This window comes from Stegostoma tigrinum, chromosome 31, assembly GCF_030684315.1.
Source record: "Stegostoma tigrinum isolate sSteTig4 chromosome 31, sSteTig4.hap1, whole genome shotgun sequence".
Taxonomy (NCBI): Eukaryota; Metazoa; Chordata; class Chondrichthyes; order Orectolobiformes; family Stegostomatidae; genus Stegostoma; species Stegostoma tigrinum.
In genome coordinates, this window is record NC_081384.1 from 15,858,827 (window position 1) to 15,879,669 (window position 20,843).

Here is a 20,843-nt window from a genome sequence, read left to right on the forward strand (position 1 = left end):
CTGATTTTGTGCATGTAATTTTTAAGCTTGTTTTAAAAATACTTTCAGAGACTGTCGAGAATATTGTCTGAAAGTAATTGAAGGTAAATTTTTCACAGAATCCCTTCTGGGGCTCATGGTTCAATTTTTACTTTCTTTAATCAAATGTTCACATTTTAATTTTAGAATGGACTGTAAATTAAGTCTCGTACCTTTCCCCTCTGCTTTTTGAAATGTAAGTTTATGACAGAGGACAGTTAAAAATAGGATGGAGTCACGGATAACCTTGAAAGAGGGATGGATTTTCGCTCTTAAAGCGATAGGGCTCACAATTCTGAGAGGATAAAGTCTCATTTTTTTTGATGCTGAATGATTCAAGCTTCTGCATTCCTGGCATCTACATGGGTTGGGTATAGTTCTTGTGGTGGCACAAGCTTTTCTGGTGCTGAGAAACTGAAGAAAATTCTAGAGTTCTGACAAAAGAGCAGAATTGAAATGTTAATTTGACTCTTTACAGATACAGACTGTTCTGTGTGTGTCTAGTATTTATTTTGTGGATTTGTCCCCAGGGTACACTGAACAATCAAATGTGATAAGTATGCGACTGGAATAAGAGGAGGTGCTTTGGCTCAATTGTAATACTCTTACTTCTGAAACTGAAGTGTAATTCCTGCTCCACTGGCCAAACAGTTTTCTGTCTGACCATTCAGTTCCCCAGTGAAGGAATGCCGGAATGTTGGAAGTGTCATCTTTCAGATGAACTGTTAAAGTGAGGTCCATCTGACCTCTTGGAGACATAGATCATTCCTTGATACTTTAGGAAAAAGAACAAGGTGTCTTCCCATTATTTACCACTCTCTGCTAACACTGAAAACACAATTGCTGGATTATATAGGGAATTGTGGTACTTTCCACTCCCCAACACGTCTAGCTAAACAGGATGAATTCACCCACTCTGGATGGCTGCCTCATAGCCTCTTAACACTGGAGCTGGCCAGCACCAGCTGCTCTGTCGACCCAGCAACACAACTAGGAGAGGTGGCCACTTCTTCTGGGACTACATGGCATCCACCTTGCCGAAGAGTTCAGTGAGTGGCATGTGGTACAGTGGTTAGCACTGCTGCCTCACAGTGCCAGGGACCTGGGTTCAGCTCCAGCCTGGGTGACTGTCAGTATGGAGTCTGCACATTTACCCTATGCCCACATGGTTTTCTGCTGGGTGCTCTTCCTACAGCCCAAAGCTGTTCAGGTTAGGTGATTGGCCGTGCTGGGTAGTGCTCAGGGATGTGCAGGCTAGCTAGGTTAGCCATGGTAAAATGCAGAGCTATGGAGATAGGGTGGGATGCTCTTTGGAGGGTTGGTGCGACTCAATGGGCTGACTGGCCTTTCTGCATGTAGAGATTCTATTAATCCAATGTTGGGGTTCCCACTGAAGCATGGTTTAAAAAATTAAGGACCAATGCACTGGGAAAATTGTGAGAACTTTGCTGATATATTGACATAGTGTGCCCAATTTGAAGCCTGTGTATGCAGCTGGGTTTTGAAGCATTTAAAACCTTGTCTACTGAGCCTGCGTACCAAAGACCCTGATACAGCCTATGTCTCCCTTCTAGATTTCTTGTACCACAAATGTCTGAATACCGCTAAACTGGGGGTGAGGTGCCGAGAGCCATATCCCACTATGGAAGAGGCAATATCCAGTGGTCAGGGTGGTCTGGAAAATTTCCTGCTACTTTGAACCCTTTTTAGAGAAGGGGGCCTGAAAGCAGGCCATGATTAGATGACTGAATGGTGTGTGGTACAGGAAGGGACAACAGAACAAAAACCTTGCTGTTTTTCGGAAGTGAAAATATTGTCATTGTCTGGCTTGAAGTAAAGCTTATGATACCATGACACAAAAGTTCACAGCCCTTAACTTTTTGGAGTTTTGAATATTTTGAAAAGCATCTGTTTTTTCTATGAAGAATTACCTTGCCTTAAATGGCAAACGCTTGGGAAGCTGAATCAAACCCAAGTCTGTGCTATTCACTGGAGCAGGCGGCAAAACCTCTGCCCTATTGACCCAATACATCCTGCCAACTACTAAATATGTAGAAAATCCTTCGTACCCAATCATTCTTGGTGTACTGGGCTTTACAAAGAAACTGCCAGTGCTGAGGGAACTGAACACTGAACAAAGGGTGTTCACATCAATGTGACAGTGTTTCAAACATAAGTGTCTATAACACCCTCCTGAAAGGCATATTAGGATTAATGGTTTGAGTTGTGTGAGAGTCCATGACACAGCCAATGTGTAAGAATATCTGAGTAACCCTTCTGAGGTTTTCTCATTATAAAGTAACTCTGTTTTTCATGAGATCCACCTTTCTCCTGAAGGTTATCTTTCTCTTTATTAAAGTGTCATTAGATTCCAATTGCACAATACAATCATGTATTAGCGTAATATCTGATACACTCACAACTTGCATAAGTCTATTAGGAATGTGAAATAACTGCTGCAGCATTGGGAACACACGTGGATATTCTGAAAATGGATGTTGTAATGTGTTTAAAATCATATTTTTCAATCCTACTGCCCAATCAAGAAAATGAAATTGCAGCATATAGCAGTTAATAGTTTGCTTTTAGTTCCACACAAAGATCTCTGACTGAATATCAAACCAATATGAACGTTTAAATGTACGAATAAGGAATAAGAATAGGCCGCTTGGTCCTTCGAGGAGACTTGGCCATTCAATAAGATTATGGCTGATCTGATTTTAACCTCACAAAATATAAAAGCAGCGATGTGCTTCTAAGACTTTATAAAGCTCTAGTTAGGCCCCATTTAGAATACTGTGTCCAATTTTGGGCCCCACACCTCAGGAAGGACATACTGGCGCTGGAGCGTGTCCAGCGGAGATTCACAAGGATGATCTCTGGAATAGCAGGCCTAACATATGATGAACAGCTGAGGATCCTGGGATTGTATTCATTAGAGTTTAGAAGGTTGAGGGGAGATGTAATAGAAACATACAAGCTAATGCATGGCTTAGAAAGAGTGGACACTGGGAAGTTGTTTCCATTAGGCGGCGAGACTAGGACCAGTGGGCATAGCCCTAGAATTAGAGGGGGTAGATTTAGAATGGAAATGAGGAGACATTTCTTCAGCCAGAGAGTGGTGGGCCTGTGGAATTCATTGCCACGGAGTGCAGTGGAGGCCGGGACGTTAAATGTCTTCAAGGCAGAGACTGATAAATTCTTGATCTCGCAAGGAATTAAGGGCTACAGGGAGAGTGTGGGTAAGTGGAGTTGAAATGCCCATCAGCCATGATTAAATGGCGGAGTGGACTCGATGGGCTGAATGGCCTTACTTCTACTTGTATGTCTTATGGTCTTATGGTCTAAATCCAGAAATTTAAAAACAGCAAATTCCCAGAAGCTGAGACCGAAGAAGAGCCATCTGACTCAATGTTAATTCTGTTTCTCTTTCTGCAGGTGATGTCAGACCTGCCGAGTTTCTCCAGCATTTTCTGTTTTTATTTCAGATTTCCAGCATCCACAGCATTTTGTTTTTATATCAATACAGAAAGCTGGGAGGTTTTGCCTCCCCTTCCAATTTCACGCTGATTGCAAAAGACAGTGGGGATCCCAATGTATGGGCAAATTGGAAGGCTACCCTCCACTGAAGAATTCCTGAACATTGGACATGACTCTCTTAAAATCACTCATTTGATAAAATAATGCAATTCAGTCATGCACAACAGCTGTTTTCAGAGTGCAGGGCTCTCTCTTTGTGCAAGTGAGCTTTGCTTTTATAAAACAGTAACACTTGCCGATCCCATATCACCGTAACTTCTACTTATACGTGATGTGTCCATTGCCCTATATATTAAAAAAAAATTCGCACTGGTGCTGCTCCTGGCCTGTCCCCTCAGCTTGGAGCCCTGGACACTGCTGCCTCACAGCTCCAGGGTTTGATTCCACCTTCGGGTGATGGTATGGAGTTTGCACACTCTCCCACTGTCCGTATGAGTTTCCTCTGGGTGCTCTGGTGCTTCCACCCTCAGTCGAAAGATATGCAGGTTCGGTGGATTGGTCATGCTAATTGTCCCATAGTGTCAAGGGATTTGCACAGCTGGTGGATAAGCCAAGTATATACAGGGACTCAAAGGGCCGAATGGCCTGCTACCGCACTGTGTAGGGGTTCTACACAGCAGCAAATGCAAACTGCAACCCTGATAGGACCTAGACTGCTGTGTGAGCAGGCAGCTCCTCAGAGAGTGAACACTATCAATGAAATAATGACAGTTGCCATGCACTGATTCAAAGCAGCATTCCCCATGTCTTGAGACGATTTTTAAAAACAGATTTTCAGTTCTTCCTGCATTGAACCTAACACTAATGTACACTGGACACGCATGGTTCACTGGAAATTGTCCTCCCACCCTGCCTAGCCATGAAAGAGGTTTTTAATCAGAGGTGAGCGTGTTCTTGCTCCCTCAACTTTGAAAATTGGGGTGCATCCCAGAGATCCAGTATCCAAAGCTGCCCTGTGGAAACATGATTTTTAAACCACCCCCATTAGCAACTGATACTCTGGCCTGATGACATGGAGAATTCCTGTAGCTGCCTGTTTTTACTCACACTACGACATTTTATTGCCAAGTTTGGAAGTCTCATATTTTCTCTGCAGGGAACGATGGTGGACCTACATACAGAAAACCAGCAGAAATCTGTCGTCTGTCCAGCAATTCAACCAAGCCACTGCCTGCAGTTCCCACTTTTTAAAAAAAAGAAGTGGCACTGTTTAGTAAGAATCCTCCTTGTCAATGCCAGCTGCAATAATGGTCAGGGTAGCCTTAATCTGAAAGGGCTTCAGCTTCTATTGAAATGGATGAGAAAAGAAGTCTCTTGGCAGTTTTTGCATGTATTGCTGTGATGATACCACTAGCATACTAAAGATGAACACCATTGTGTTTTGCTGCACTAAATCTATTAAGCTATGATTTTAAAACATTTCGGAACTGTACTGATATATACGATTACTGCGTAATTAGTACAAATATAAAGTTAATAAAGCTATTTCATTTCTTGCAATTCAAAATGTACTGCAAGTGTCGCAAATAGAATATATTATGTGCTTTGTTTTAAATACTATGCACATCAAGTCTGTCCTTTGAAGTGACAAAAACTATCTAGTTGGCTCGTCACTTTACTATATCCCACTGATGTTCTGGCAATATCTGGTGTTGTCATAGAATAATACAGTACAAAAGAGGCCCTTCACCCGTCCAGGAGATAGCAAGAACTGCAGATGCTGGAGTCAGAGACAACACAGTGTGGAGCTGAAGGAACACAGCAGGCCAGGCTGCATCAGGGGCAAGAAAGTTGACGTTTTGGATCAGGAGCCTTTTTCTGAAGAAGGGCCCCGACTCGAAACATTAATTTTCCTGCTCCTCTGAGGATGCCTGGCCTGCTGTGTTCCTCCAGCTCCAAACTGTTGTCTTCAACCATCTATTCACACTTTCTGGCACCACAATGTTGAATGTAACGACATTTCATGGGCCCATCTGAGTACTTTAAAAAGGTTCAGGTTTCCCACCTCAATTACTCTCCCAGACTGAATTCCAGAGGGAGAATGCCTGAGCTAGTTTGCCCTCTGAGCCAAACAGCCCAGCTGCAACTGGTGGTCTGCTGCATTAGGGAACACACTGGGAAATTATTTGAGAGTGCTGCTACAAGCAATAGGTACACAACACGTTACACTTGAGGGCCAGGCCCCTCTCCTTAGTGCGGGGTTAATATATGGTCTCTCTGTGCTTCCTATCTACTTTGCCCACCCTCTGTCCACAGTAGACCCCAAGGCCTCAGAACTGATTCCACTTTGATTTGGGATGGATTCTAACACAATGAGCCTTCAGTGTTCCAAAGAAACATTGAAATCAGAACTTCATTCACTCGTTCATTTCTAACCCTTTTAAAATTAAGAATTCTCCATATTCATTTATTCATGCAGATCTTTATAACTGAAAATCGAAAAGTTCTTTAAATATGACACAACTGCTTCATTGTCACTTTGCAGTGGCTCAATCAGTGGCTTTGACTCATGAACATAATTATCTCCCCACAAATCACTGTCAGTTGTCCTCTTATTACACCTCTTAATTATACCTCTGAGCTGCCAAGATTAACGCTAGAAACATAATATTAAATTGCTACAAGTAATATTCTTCTTCACCAGATCGTTGAGGGTCACTGAACAGTGGTGTATGCTGTGATTTTACTTGGGGGGTGGGGTGGGGGTGCAGTGGGATGAAAAGACAGGCTGCCTTAACCTGAAAAGAACTCAAGCACCACTGATTTAATTCTGAACATTTTCAACAAATCAGCAAACTGGCACTGTCAGCTCCACTCACCACTGCACCTTTTCCCAATCTCCCCACTTTGAAGTAACATTCTTTATGTTAAATTTCCTGTATTTCTTACCCCCAGTAAGAATCACTAAATAAAGAATTTTAAGCTCAAACTGTTGCTTTGACAACTGTGAGTGAAGGTTAGTTCCCATCAGCAGCTCATCTGAACCAATGTGTAGCCTGTGTTTTTGTTTTCTATCCTCAAGTTGGTTCGTTGAGGTCTCTGGAGATTTGGTTAGATTAGAAGCTTAGACACGATGGGCCTAGGCACGGGGAATATGTGAAAAATGAGCAGAGCATCCCTGTGGAGAAAGAGATGGTGTGCATTTTCTTTCTCCAGCCTCTGCTGGTAATTGTCAATAACCTGTCCCCCTCTGCTAATCTCTTTTAACAGCTGGCGTTATTTTCTGGATTTAGCACGAGCTCTGTCTTTCCGTAATGAGGCTGTGGCTCAGCTTTCCTGTGATATTGCATGTTACAAATGGACAATGGTTCGATCTGTTCTCCCACATCCGTTTCCCATCATCATTCAATTATTTTGGAAGCAAGCAACTGTACCTTGTCCCATCTGACAACAGATAGCATCTAGAGTGTTCTGTAGTTAAAACCAGCAGAGTATTTGATCTCGTTTAGCACTGAAGTTATGATCTGAACTCTTAACATTTGTCAGTTGCAAACATGCTACTGTGAAGACTGTTTCTCTTCCCAGCACTGCCACTTTGTAGTGCAGTAATAGCGCTCTGTGCTGTTACGTCTCGTCCTGCTTTTAGCCCCTGGCACTGGGCAATTTCTTAACATTCTCCATCTTCCATTCCCCTGCAGTTTGTCTTTCAAGCTGAAGCTCTGGGTCACCTAAAAATTGTTTCCAGATTCACCAAGTTTCTTGCTGTAATGTTTTGACCATTTTAAAGGCAGTGCTTTCCAAACTTTTCCCACTGTGACTCCCCCACCACCCCCCCCCGCCCCCCCACCGCACGCCTCACCTCTTCAAGGCTTGAAAATTGTATTAACCTCTTTTTGAGAACTCATTGTGCGCATGTGTGTGTGTGTGTGCGCACACACACGCTTGTATGTGTTTGGATGGGTTGTTGGGGGAATAGGGGGTGGGAGGAGGAGAGAGAAGGAGATGGGGATCCAGAGGGGGAAAAAAACTAATACTTGCAAATGAATTTACCATTGTACTGGAGTTCCATTTTGAACTATGCGAGGCAATTTGGACTTACATGTGTCATTTGCCATTTTCACTAATTTTCCTTCTTTGGGGCTGGGGGGATGGGTTGTTGTGGGGTTCCACTGCTCTCATGGAGCTTGTGAACCCACTTGAGATCCTGACCCCCACTTTGGGAAGCCTTGCTTTAAAGTGTCTTGCATTATGACCTTGACCCTTCACCTAAGCTCCTTTATTAAAAGATTGGTTGGGAAGTGGCTGATCCATGAAGGTGAGGGAGATGCTAATTGTCCCCACTCTGCACAGGATTAACACTGTAGGACCAAGGTGCGGGTGCCATGTGGTGATGTTAGTCTTTTATTTATATATTGGCCAATGTGTTCTCACTAATTCAGGTGAATGTGCATGGATGCCACAGGAGTGGGTGGGGATTTGATGCCTCTACAGTCCAATAGCTCAGCATCACATCCCGTGTTACATGTACAAAATAATGGCCAGTTGTGTGAAATACACTTGTGTGACATTAAACTGTGCCCACCTTGCCAGTGAACAGTTAATGTTCACAGAAAAAGTGTACAGGGAAGTAAATGGGCAAGGAAATGGACTTTTACAGTTAAAAATCTTACACTGTTTACTTTCTTGAGACAAGCAGCAGTTCTTTTCTGAGCTTCTAACTTGTCAGTCATCAGAAAGGATGAGTGTTTAGAAGCTGTGTATGATTTTGTTGATAAACTGTGATCCCAGTCAGCATCAGTGGGGAGTAGGTTAGCTCAGTTGCCTGGACCGCTGGCCTGCAATGCCAGCCAATAGTGCAGGGTCAATTCCTGGACCAGAAGGCCTGACCTTCTTAACCTTACCCCTTAATTCAGGTTAAACTCACCACAAGTCATGTCTCTCTAATGCAAGTGCAAGACTGTAGTCACTTTACCTTTTGTTTTTAGTAACTTAGTGAAGAGACGTATCAAATTCCATTACTATTAAATGGGACTTCAGAAATTCTGCGTAAAATGAGTGACCCAGATTACAGCCTGGCAGCAGTTGCGGGAATGTTGGTCTCCGTTATACTCAGAAACATTGGGATAACTTTCGTCTTTTGAATTCAAAAGGAGGAAGACTGAATCTTCCCCAATTACCCACCTCTTCCCCCACCCCCATTCCTTGGCAACTTTGCTGGGAACTGTTAGCCAACCATGACTAGAGCATTTGATTGACAGGCAGCCCTTTGAATCAAAGTCAATAAATTTGACTCAAACGCCTAAAACCTTCAATTACTTTTTTGGCTGCACTACATGCGCATCCCTTGCAATTGCCAGGAGAATAGTTAGACATTCACTGTTTTTGAATGGCAGCTTTTGATGATAATTCTTCAGTTGTTTTCCTGTAAGTGACTGAAGCTGGGTAAACTGGACTTATAGTTTGTGCTACATGCTGACACAGCTGCCCTCAACTGTCTCTTCACTTATGTTCACACATGATTGCTTGCTATGACATGCCTTGATGCGGTTTCCCGCACAATGTCCAATGAACTGCTAATCCGACAATGGGTCAAAGAAGGGAGTCTCTGTGTAGCTGTTTGAAGGCCAAGCTACTCGGGACTAAAAGAAAATGATGAGGAGTGTGGAGAAGGGAGGTCAGGCACCCAGCAGTCACAAATCAACTGCTCTATAAATGATCCGTGATCTTGCCAAATTCCTGACTCCAGTGCTCCCTGTCTAGGGGGTCACAGTAACTCTAATCCTTTTGCAGCTTCCTGAACTGTCAACACTTATGGGAACCAAAAAGGCAGGATAATTGAGGCTCGGGTCATTATCCAGGTCAGGGTTCATTGTGCACAGCCCCCTAGTAATGCAATTGACATCCTAAAATGTGTGTAATGAGAAAGTTGCATTCGAGAAAAGAATGCAGAAGCATCTTCATAACGTATACGGGAGTCACTTCACTTTAAACCTTTTCCTAATATTACACAAAAGCAAATATGAATGATATCTCATGGTGAAGCCATTACTCAGTCACCTATCGACTTCAGCTGTGCGACTATTCCACAAAAGATGTGTATGGTTAGGTTCAAGCCCATTTTAAAAATTTTTTTTCTATCCAAACCCTGTACTGTTTGTGCATATTTTATATAAATCTTTTAAGGATCTAAAGAAGTAGCTCAAAATGTTAAAAGGTTAATTTTCAAAATCTCGTGTTATTTTTCACAATCTGTGTGGCAGGGGGGGGATGGGTAGTGATCACTGTGTGGAGTGAAATGCAGGACAGGTGACCTACCTATGTGCATCTCACTGCCCTGTTAAGGATAATTGTAGAAGTGGTTTTTTTTATAAGCTTTGATGTTTAAAGGGTTAATTAGCCTGATGTATTTCAGGCAGGAATATCTGACTGATACAATTGTATAAACATCCATGTTAAGTCAACAGAAATGCAACAAGTCTTAATTAGATGAGGCAGTGTAATTGCTTCAGACAAATTTTCTCTGTCTCTCTCTGACTCTCTCTCTCTCTCTGACTCTCTCTCTCTCTGTGTCTCTCTCTCTCTCTCTCTCTCTCTCTGACTCTGTCCCTATCTGTCTGTCTGTCTGTCTCTGTCTCTCTCTATCTCTCTCTTCGAACTTTATAAAAATACAATCAGCAATCAAAGTTGCTCATTAAACTGCAAAATCTACACTTCCAATTAGTATCATCCATGCTAGCATTTATTCTGCACAGAAATTGACTCCAATCGTCCTTCATCTCATTCTATCAACAATAACATTATCTTTTTCTCTCGTGTTTGAATAGGCTTTTCTCTTTAAATGCATCCATGTTATTGATCTCAACTGCTCCTTGCAGTGGTGTGTTCCACAGTCATTGCTTGCTCTTGTTCTATTCAGATGAAAATGTCTCCTGTTGGATGATTTGATCTAGAATTGGTTGTTGGCTGATTTTTTTTTCTGTCTCACTTGTAATGAGCTGATTGTTTTTCCAGTCTCCACAGTGATCTTGACTTGTGTCTTCTGCTATGGCTAGGGGGTCTTGGACCTTTAGAAACTGACCATAAACATGTGGCTGCCACACAGTTTTCAAAACTTGAAAGGTACTTTGCAGAATGTTCTCACAACAGAGTAAGCTGTGTCCCATGTGCTGTGGCAGGCAAACGATCCATTACATTTCTGAAAATCAGTCATCTTAAAAAGATTAAGGAAACAGAGCGTTTGCTGACATCAATATATTTGCCACCTGCATGTGCCGATCTGAATTTTTCAGTCTGCGTATATGTATTCAGGCATTTTAAAAAGAATTACAATAAAGTTTACTTTGCATGACCTCTTTTTCAATTAACCACTGTATATGTTCATTCAGTTCCTTTTGTGTTCATAGTTTTGTAGGCTATTTATCACTTAAGAATATATTTGAGATTTGTTGCTGCTGATGTGTCGCTGCCAGACCATATGACCATGACAAATAGGAACAAGAGTGGGCCATTTGGCCTATCAGGCTTGCTCCAGCATTTAATAAGATCACCAGCTAATTAGATATTCCTTACATCCACTTTTCTCCCCTTTCCCTGTAACCTTTTGCCCTTTCCTCCCATCAGGTATCAGCAGGGATAGCCTTTAGAAAGTCAGTAAATAATTTTTTTTATGTTTGTAAATAGTTTAAGATGTATCAGGCAGAGCAATGTGACATTTTTGGCTTTTTTGTTTCTAGTGGCAAAGCGAGACTCAAGAATTCTGTCCCAGTGCTAAAGTGCTCGTGGTCGGGTGTAAGATCGACATGAGGACAGATCTGAATGTGCTGAGGGAACTTTCAAAGCAGAGGCTTATTCCAGTTACGCATGAACAGGTACCAGAGCATTTATTTCTCTCCCTCTTCCTATACTTGAGATGGTCTGAACCTCAACTGTACTGGTATCATTTGCCTCCATGAAGTTAACATGAGTTTCATTCAGGAAAAATAGCACAGCAACATTCAGGAAATATGTGAAGGCAAGAGAATGTGGGAAAAATTCTCAAGAGTGGCTCCAGGGATGAGAAGCTTCAGCTATATGGGAAAATTGGAGTAACTGAGGCTGTTTTTTTGTTATTCATTTATGGGATGTGTTTGAGACAGCATTTAATGTTCATCCTTTAGTTCCCAGAGGGCAGTTAAGAATCAATACATTGCTGTAGATCAGGAGTCACATGTGGACCAGACCAGATAAGGACAGAAGATTTCCTTCTGTTAAGTGAACCAAACAGGTTTTCACCACAATTGACAGTGGTTACATATCATGAGGAAAGTTTTTTTAAAATTTCAGATTTTTAAAAAAATGGAATTCAAATTTTGCCATCTGTCATGGTGTGATTCAGAGTAATGCCACAGAAAATTAGCCTAGGGTTTGGGTGATTAGTCCAGTGACATTCCAACTGCTCCAATCATCTCCCCATGCGTCTGTGGGGAAGAGAAGAGAAACATGAGATTTCATAGAGGTTTTCCAAATCACAGTGGGGCTGGACAGCATATAGAAACTGCTGCTATTGGCTCAAAGATCAAGAACAAACCGTTAATGCAAGGTCATTGGTAAAAGAAACAGGAGTGACGAGAGGGGCCAATAAACTGGTATTACACAGCAAGCGGTTTGGATTTTGAATGCCCTGCCTTCGAGGGAGGAGGAGCAGATTCAGTTGAGGCATTCAAAATAGAATTAGTTAACTGTCAGAGAAAAGAAAAATTTCAGTGCTATGGAGAAAAGAAAAGGATATCGGATTAGATGAAACAGAAACAGTGGGGAGAAACGCAGCAGGCCTGGAAGAGAAACAGAGTTAATATTTTGGCACTAATATAACCGTTCACAGGTGCCGATGCCCCTCTGGATTTTCCCCCCGTTCCCTTCCCTCTGACAGCTATCCCTTCCTCTAATGCCACCCTGTGCTTTGTATTGACTATATCCTCTGACCGCCCCCTGCCCCACACCGACGATGAATGATCTATACTCAGCAAACAAGTTAGTTTTAGCCTTTTATAACCTGACCTCAAATTCTGGCGATGACATGATGTTAAACTCTCCTTCCTTCACGTTTGTGCCCACTTCTTTGGATAGAAATTCCCTCCTTCCTGTGCGGACCCTTTTATCTGCCTTCAACACTCTCCCTCCACCTGACCCCTACATGAGGCCTTTCCACTTGATCTCCACATTGAGAGCTGCTGACACGAAAGAGGAGACTGATACTGGAATCAAAGTTAATTCTGTCTCTGTCTCCAGGCCTGTTGAATTTGTCCAGCACTCTCAGCTTTAATTCTAGCATCTGCAGTATTTTGCTTTTATGATGGGATTAGATAAGGTGCTCTTTCAGACAGCCCACACAAGTAGAATGGGCCAAAAAGCCACCGGTACTGTAACCAGGCCACAACATTGATTTAAATGAGATAGCTGGAGAGACAGGAGAAAATAGTGTGCTGTGGATGTGCAAGGGCACATTGTTAAAAACATAGGAATCTGTGTTAATATGATGCACCACAGAAATGGGTGATTTTTGTAAGGGGGTGGGATTGCTAACTGTCTGCTTGAGCCTAGTGTAGACCTTGCTGGTTCTTTATACTTTTATCACTGTTTGAAATACATTATAAATCACCCATCACAGCTGCTAGATGACAGAAAGTGCATGTGTCTTTTGAAAGCTGTGGAGGGCCTTGCCTGTGCAGATAGAGGCTAATCTGTAAAGCAGTGACATTTCAGTTGGTGCCCATAAAATGTTTTTTACAATATACTGTGTTCACTGGACATCTAAGTCACTTTTTCATTGGAAAATGCGTGCATTTCTGGAGCTGAAATGCTACTGGGAGCATGAACTGCTAGACTTAATTCTGCCTGTGTCCCTGCATTCTATAATCTGAGAAACCACAATGCTATCACTGTCCTCACAATCTTTCTGAATCCAACCCCATGCTGAGAAAACAGCATGGAGTAGAACAAAGGAACCAGTGATCGTGACCACCACTAACTCCATCTTTCACAAGTAGATTTGTAGAATGAACTTCTCTGAATGAAGTACATTCCCAGCCTTTTAACCACGTTGCGACCCGGAACTACTTTCAGTCTCTTTCATATTTGTTTAAAGATGAGACTTATCCAAACCCCATGATTAGATTAGAACTGGATAGAGCAAATGCAGGAAGGATGTTCCCAAAGTCCGAGGAAGTTCAGAACCACATTTCACAGTCTAAGGATATGGAGTAGGCCATATAGGACTAAGCTGAGGAGAAACTTACACCTGGAAAGTGGCGTACTGTGCCAAAGAAAGCGATTTGAGGTCAAAACATTAAATGTTTTCAAGAAGGAATTAAATATAGTCCTTGGGGCTAAGGGAGCAAAGGGTATGGGGAGAAAGTAGGAACAGGGGACTGAGTTGGATGATCACTCATGATCAGAGCACGCTGGAATGGCCAAATGCCTATTCCGTTTCTATTTTGTCTGTCTCTGTTTCTGTTACACTTTTTGCAATAACTTTCACCAGTTTTGCAAAAGACTATCATTATAATCTTGCAGCAGACAAGGAGGCCATTCAGCCTATCATCCTTATGCCTCATCTTTGAAAAAAGTTAGTCCATTACTCCCACATTGTTTTGTTGGAGTTCTGTATATTTTTCCGTCTCAGTGGATGGTGTCATTTTGGACGTCAGTGGTTCTTGTAAAAGTTTTGACTTGATTGCTGATTTCCTGAAGGCTAAAACAGCAACCAGGAGCTGGGTGGTAACACCTTCTGTATCCAGTAACACTTTTTTCCAAGTCCCAAACACTCTGTAGTGACATCTCTATTCACGATTTATTTGTTATGAGTTTTTTCTGCATGATGTCTATCTGTGAAACTTCATAAAACAACACAATGTACAAACTGTGAATGAAGAATTGGTTCTGTTGCAATTAACAAAGTATGTGATGATTTTGCATTCCAGTATCCTCAACTCTAGCAGCTGCACCAATACATGTTCATTCACAAGTGGCTATTTGTACCACTAATTAGAGTAGTATTGTTACACTATGCACAAATCTTTTTGCACAGAAGCTTTGACTTATTCACACTCCGGCACGCCTTCAACAAACTAACTGTCTGGTTTAAAGTATGTTGTACCTTTTTACATTTAACAGTTCCCACAATAGCCATTAACTTTCTTTCATGGATTTGAGCAATAATTTGAATGTACGTAAGATTTATAGAAAAGATTTATACAGATAAAACTTCATTGTAATCTATTGACAACATCAGTAATTCCCATTTATAAACATTCATTTGTTCTGTCAAAATGCAGTCATTAAAGTTTTCTTAATCATGTGAAAAAGGCAATGATTCTGTTTAGAGCCTTTTAATTGGTGTTAACCCTCACAAAGCCCTGAACTTTTCTCCCCGTACCCAAGAGCACAGAACTATACTTGGTAACAAAAGTTAAATGGTTCCTCCTTACGTGGATTGCTGCTCGCATGGAAGGGCAGATCAAGAGCAATAGGACGCTGGGAGGGAAAGACTCAGCTTGCCTTAATCTGGATTTTCGCCGTAATACGTTTCTCACAAGTGAGCTTCTGTTCTCTCAAAGAAAAACACAAAGGTCATCCAATTCCTAAAGCAGCATTTAAAACACAGCGAACCTAAGCTTTACTTCAGCTATTTTGACATGCAGTTGAATTAATGCTGCTTGGATGCCATTTCATGCTGTGCTCAAATTACTTGTATTGGACAACATAATGGATGAAGGTTAATTAAATGTGAAGCACACATTTCATGCTTTTCTTTATGCAGTGAAGGTTGACATTATGGTTTTCTCCCCTCCCCACCTCCCTGACCTCTCCATCTCTTTATAGGGCAGTACAGTGGCTCGCCAAATAGGAGCAACAGCCTATGTGGAATGTTCATCTAAAGTTTCTGAGAACAGTGTCCGTGATGTATTTCATGTTACGACCCTGGCTTCTGTAAATAAGATGCAGAAAAATCTGAAACGCAGCAATTCCAAGCGAGGATTAAAGAGAGTGTCGCAAACGCCTGGGAGGACTGACTTACTGGATGACTCCGAGATCAGAAAGGACCGGGCTAAAAGTTGCTCCGTGATGTGAAGAACAAACTTATCATTATTTGTATTTATTGTGCATTTTGTACAGTAAACTGGCACAGAAGCAACAGGATTGTTGCCTAGCCCAAGGTCGGCTAAGGCTTTTCCTTCAGCCTAGGCCTCAAAACTGGCTATTCCTGAATCCAGAGAACTGTTGCTTATTTATGAGGCTTGCAGATTGTATTGGCTTCTTGTGGAAAGGAACTAATGAAGAGGAAGATTAACCAAGTGTTTGAATGTTTGTGAAACTGTATTGTTAAGGGAGATGTGGGCTGTTTGTTGAGAGCTGGATTTCTACGAGGACCATGGGAGCGATTGTTGGCAGTGATAGCTTTTTTTTGTGTTGTGTAGTAAAAGTCTATGACACTCACTTTGAGTTTGTCTTAAAAGGCAATACTCTATTGGGCTCTAACAAATACACAAACTATAATGTCACAATTATTTCATTATCTTCAGAATTTAAGCATTTACATCCATAGTTTTATTGAACTTGCATAGACTCTGATAGAGAATTATGTGCAAGTTTATCATTGCTAATCCATTACGAGACTTCATATTCCTCAAAGTGATAAAGAACTTACAAAAACGACTGAAACTTTCCTCTGGTGTGACTGTGCCTTCGTAACTCAATGATGGAAAGCTTGCTGCTAATCCTGTACTGGCCTACTCTGACCTACAGAAAACTTATACTTTTTGTATTGGGGTGAGTCCCCAGTATTAAAGGTTTTGTCTTAAATTAGCTCTCCTTCCAAATGTTTCGGGATCAGGGTAGATTTTCTGTAGCAGTGCATCTCAATCAAAATATTAGTGATTTGATATTTCTATTTTAAATGAGACACTGGCTGGACAGAATCATGGCTGCAGTATGTATTTTCTTTCACAATCATATGCTCAATACTATGATTTAGACAGGTGCAGTATCAGAATACATTGCATTAATTGATTAGTTGTGAATTGATGATTTTGTCCCCCAAGTAAAACACCTCGTCAGACTCTCTGAATTTCTACGGCAAGGATCAGATTTGTATCAGCAACTGGCATCTGTGAATGGCCCTTTTTGAAGACAGACCCCTAAATGGCCAACACATTACCTGTTAGAAATAGCCAATGGGCAACTCTGGGTTAAAAGAGCTACATTCATATAATTTGCCCGTGAGCACTTTGGTAGCACAAGCGTAACTGAAGGAAAAATCAAAGATGACCTTATGTGTAACCTAAGCTTCCTGTGACAGTTGTCACTGGGTTTGCTGCACTGAGATGAAATTGTGTGATCATTACATAATGTACATGAGCTGACTATCAAACCACCTTGTCATTCTCCTCAAGGGCATGTGGTGAGACAGAGCTGATTGTAACCTCCACTGCTGAGAGTGGTCAGGTATGATACTGACTCAGCCTGCAGTGTGTCAGCCCATCTTGAATTGCTTCAATATTTTTTCATTTTACAATAAATAATTCCATCACTTTGAAAATCAGATGATCTGTGTTACCAATTAGTGAACCATTAACTGAGGAATTCATGTTCTACTGTAATAGGTCTTGTCTACTAATGGTGTTTCCAGGTCAAACCATATCTTAGAAACAGAAATATATTTTAAGCCTCAGAACTGTTGATTCTCTGTATATTGCTTGATAACAGAAACTGTCATTTAATTAAACAAAACACACCTTCAATAAAATAACAGTGGAGTACATCCAGCATTTCTCTTTTCATGACACTGTGTAGAAAGTAGTGAATTACAGCCTTTTTCTTATTAGGTTTGGCAATTTTCTCCTCTTGTGGTTGATGGTGCTGACCTAAACTGGGATGGGTTTCACTTGCATCATGGACTGTTGTGTATTTAGCCAAAATGCTTCCTCTTTCTGTGGGAGCATTTACTCTGTGCAATTTGACAGGCTGGTTGGTTGAGAGTGCAACGCACTAGGACCTATTTCCTGCTTCTATCCAGCATCAGTACAGGTCAGTGTTCCAACAGCACCCACTGGAGGGGAAATAAAGGCAAATACTGCGGATGCTGGAAATCTGAAATAAAAGCAGCAAATGCTAGCAAAGCTCCGCAGCTCTGCTGAGAGGAGACACTGAGTCAACATTTTAATTCCAAGGTCTTTTCTTCGCAGTAGGAAGGGGGAGCCCCGACAGACCTTCATCATCTCTTCCTCCCCATCTCTAGCTAATGCAGGAAATCCTGTTTTGATTTGCCTGACACTCTAAAGCCACTCCCAGGTATGTGTTATTCTTGCTGTGTTTGAGTATCCACTTAGCACAATGCTGATTATCCATGGTACATTAAAACTCATCTAAATGTACATTCCACTGTGATCACTCATTATGAACTGACGAAATAGGCATGTACCTGTTGGCACTTGCCCTGGGAAAGTGGAGCGCATTTACTGTAAGAGCAGCTCTGTTAAATCATAGATAACAAAGTGTGGAGCTGGATGAACACAGCAGGCCAAGCAGCATCTCAGGAGCACAAAAGCTGACGTTTCGGGCCTAGACCTTTCATCAGAGAGAGCTCTCTGATGAAGGGTCTAGGCCCGAAACATCAGGCTTTGTGCTCCTGAGATGCTGCTTGGCCTGCTGTGTTCATCTAGCTCCACACTTTGCAGATACTGGGGAATCCAAAATAACAGTTCCCATTATCACTGTTAAATCAGAGAGTGGTTTTGAAGATAAACCAACAGGATGTCAATCCATCTCAGTTGGTATAGGTAGCAGATAAGCTGTCTCTAACACTTACCAATGCAACATGTGTCAAGCCATGACCACTTTAATCTGAAGTGGAATGGTTTTACCATGTAAGCAATGTGGTGGGTTTGCACTGTGAGATACCAGAAGTGAAATCCCCAGCCCATTCATAAGGAATAAATTAATGCTTCCACAAGTCAAACTAACCTCCCCCACATCTATCCAGCTTTCACAGTCTGTGTCCCAGTTGAGAAACCTTTTGATTACTGTAGAAACCTGACTTAAAATGTGATAGAGGAGCTGAGCCCTCTTGGATAGCCTCATGTCATATAGTGGAATAACTTTATTAAATTTGAGTGTTTTTAATCAATTCATGAAATCACAGTCATCTCACTAAGCTCACATCTTTGAGATGTCAGTTACTTTGACCTTGTGGTGCATATTGAGTTAGAGCATACTACCCTCTTGATCAAGAAGGAGCAGCATTTTCAAAGTACTTGTATTTTTCATCTGCTAGAGCCTTAATCTTGCTGTACTGCAGTGTCTGAATTTCTGTCATTGTGAAAGATTTTGCCCACATTGAAAGCTTTCCCTTTCACTTCATCTGGAGGCACTGCCAACCTGAATCAGTCCAAATGGCAACTAAATGCTTCTCAAATGGAAGGGATTCAATTTGATTGGTGTCCTTTCTGACGGTGTGCTCAAGCTTGATTTAATAATGGGTCAGTCAAAGCCAAAATTCCATTTCTTCAATGCATGCTTACAGGAACCAATCAATCTTAACATTAATCTTTCAACAAAATCTGAACTTCTAGGAGGGTTAAATTCCTCTTGTTCATAATTGTGTAGTCTGTTCAATTTAATTCAGTGTCATTTACTAGAAATGATCTAACAATCTGATTTTTGTTTCAGTTCTATGTTGTCACTCTTCTGCGTTATTTACATTATTTTACTCAAAGTACCATATCTTTCAATTAGTTTCACTGCCAAGTTAAATGGGGTATCTGGATTATGTTCACGTTCTACAGGTTTAGCTCTCGTTTGAAGCTGAAACAACATTGCAGTGCTGGTAGACCTGAAGGGTAACTCAGGTATAAACCAAGACTTGAACTGACTCTAAGGTGAAGCAGTATGTGATTCTTCTTTCTGATAATTTTGTACCACATCTGTCAGAACCTCCAATCTGGTTCAGAGCTGTGCATACGCTACCGCTGAACCCCACTGTAAAAAGTGCACTTTTTGTGCAAATGTGCCCTTAGTATAACATCACCATGTTAAAGGTGAAATGCTCACTTTGTATCAGCAGATTTTCCACTGATATCATCAATAGAAGGTATTTAAACCCTTTGTGCACAGAAGCTTCAACATGAGATTTCAGCCCGAATGCATTAATGTCATGTGCGTAATTACGCTGCCTGCTACTCTAACAAGGAGAATATACCATTTAAAATAAACACTTCAATGTATCAGGCAAAGGAATTTCATGCAAATGTGTTAGTACATTTCTTACTGATGTTCAGCGAAAAATTCAAGCTAGTCTCGAGTGTCTGCTGTCAGCTTGTCACAAAAACAGTCTCCACCTTGTGCTCGAAATAATAAATTGTGAAGCTGGATGAACACAGCAGGCCAAGCAGCATCTCTGGAGCACAAAAGCTGACGTTTCGGGCCTAGACCCTTCATCAGAGAGGGGGATAGGGTGAGGGTTCTGGAATAAATAGGGAGAGAGGGGGAGGCGGACCGAAGATGGAGAGAAAAGAAGATAGGTAGAGAGGAGAGTATAGGTGGGGAGGTAGGGAGGGGATAGGTCAGTCCAGGGAAGACGGACAGGTCAAGGAGGTGGGATGAGGTGGTAGGTCGGAAATGGAGGTGCGGCTTGGGGTGGGAGGAAGGGATGGGTGAGAGGAAGAACAGGTTAGGGAGGCAGAGACAGGCTGGGCTGGTTTCGGGATGCAGTGGGGGGAGGGGAAGAGCTGGGCTGGTTGTGTGATGCAGTGGGGGGAGGGGACGAACTGGGCTGGTTTTGGGATGCGGTGGGGGAAGGGGAGGTTTTGAAGCTGGTGAAGTCCACATTGATACCATTGGGCTGCAGGGTTCCCAAGCGGAATATGAGTTGCTGTTCCTGCAACCTTCGGGTGGCATCATTGTGGCACTGCAGGAGGCCCGTGATGGACATGTCATCTAGAGAATGGGAGGGGGAGTGGAAATGGTTTGCGACTGGGAGGTGCAGTTGTTTATTGCGAACCAAAGTGTTCTGCAAAGCGATCCCCAAGCCTCCGCTTGGTTTCCACAATGTAGAGGAGGCCACACCGGGTACAATGGATACAGTATACCACATTCGCAGATGTGCAGGTGAACCTCTGCTTAATATGGAAAGTCATCTTGGGGCCTGGGATAGGGGTGAGGGAGGAGGTGTGGGGGCAAGTGTAGCACTTCCTGCGGTTGCAGGGGAAGGTGCCGGGTGTGGTGGGGTTGGAGGGCAGTGTGGAGCGAACAAGGGAGTCACGGAGAGAGTGGTCTCTCCGGAAAGCAGACAAGGGTGGGGATGCAAAAAT

The 20,843-nt window shown here is 42.2% G+C and overlaps 1 protein-coding gene across 1 annotated transcript in view; it reads left to right on the forward strand.

Moving 5' to 3' along the window:
* rnd2 (Rho family GTPase 2) overlaps window positions 1-17,286 on the forward strand; it is a 64,692-nt gene extending 47,406 nt beyond the window's left edge. Inside the window, exons 4-5 of the mRNA XM_048560227.2 lie at window positions 11,232-11,366; window positions 15,358-17,286. Of these exons, the coding sequence (XP_048416184.1) occupies window positions 11,232-11,366; window positions 15,358-15,606 (384 nt within the window). The 3' untranslated portion in view covers window positions 15,607-17,286. The remainder of the gene's footprint in view (window positions 1-11,231; window positions 11,367-15,357) is intronic.
* The last annotated feature ends 3,557 nt before the right edge of the window (window positions 17,287-20,843 follow it).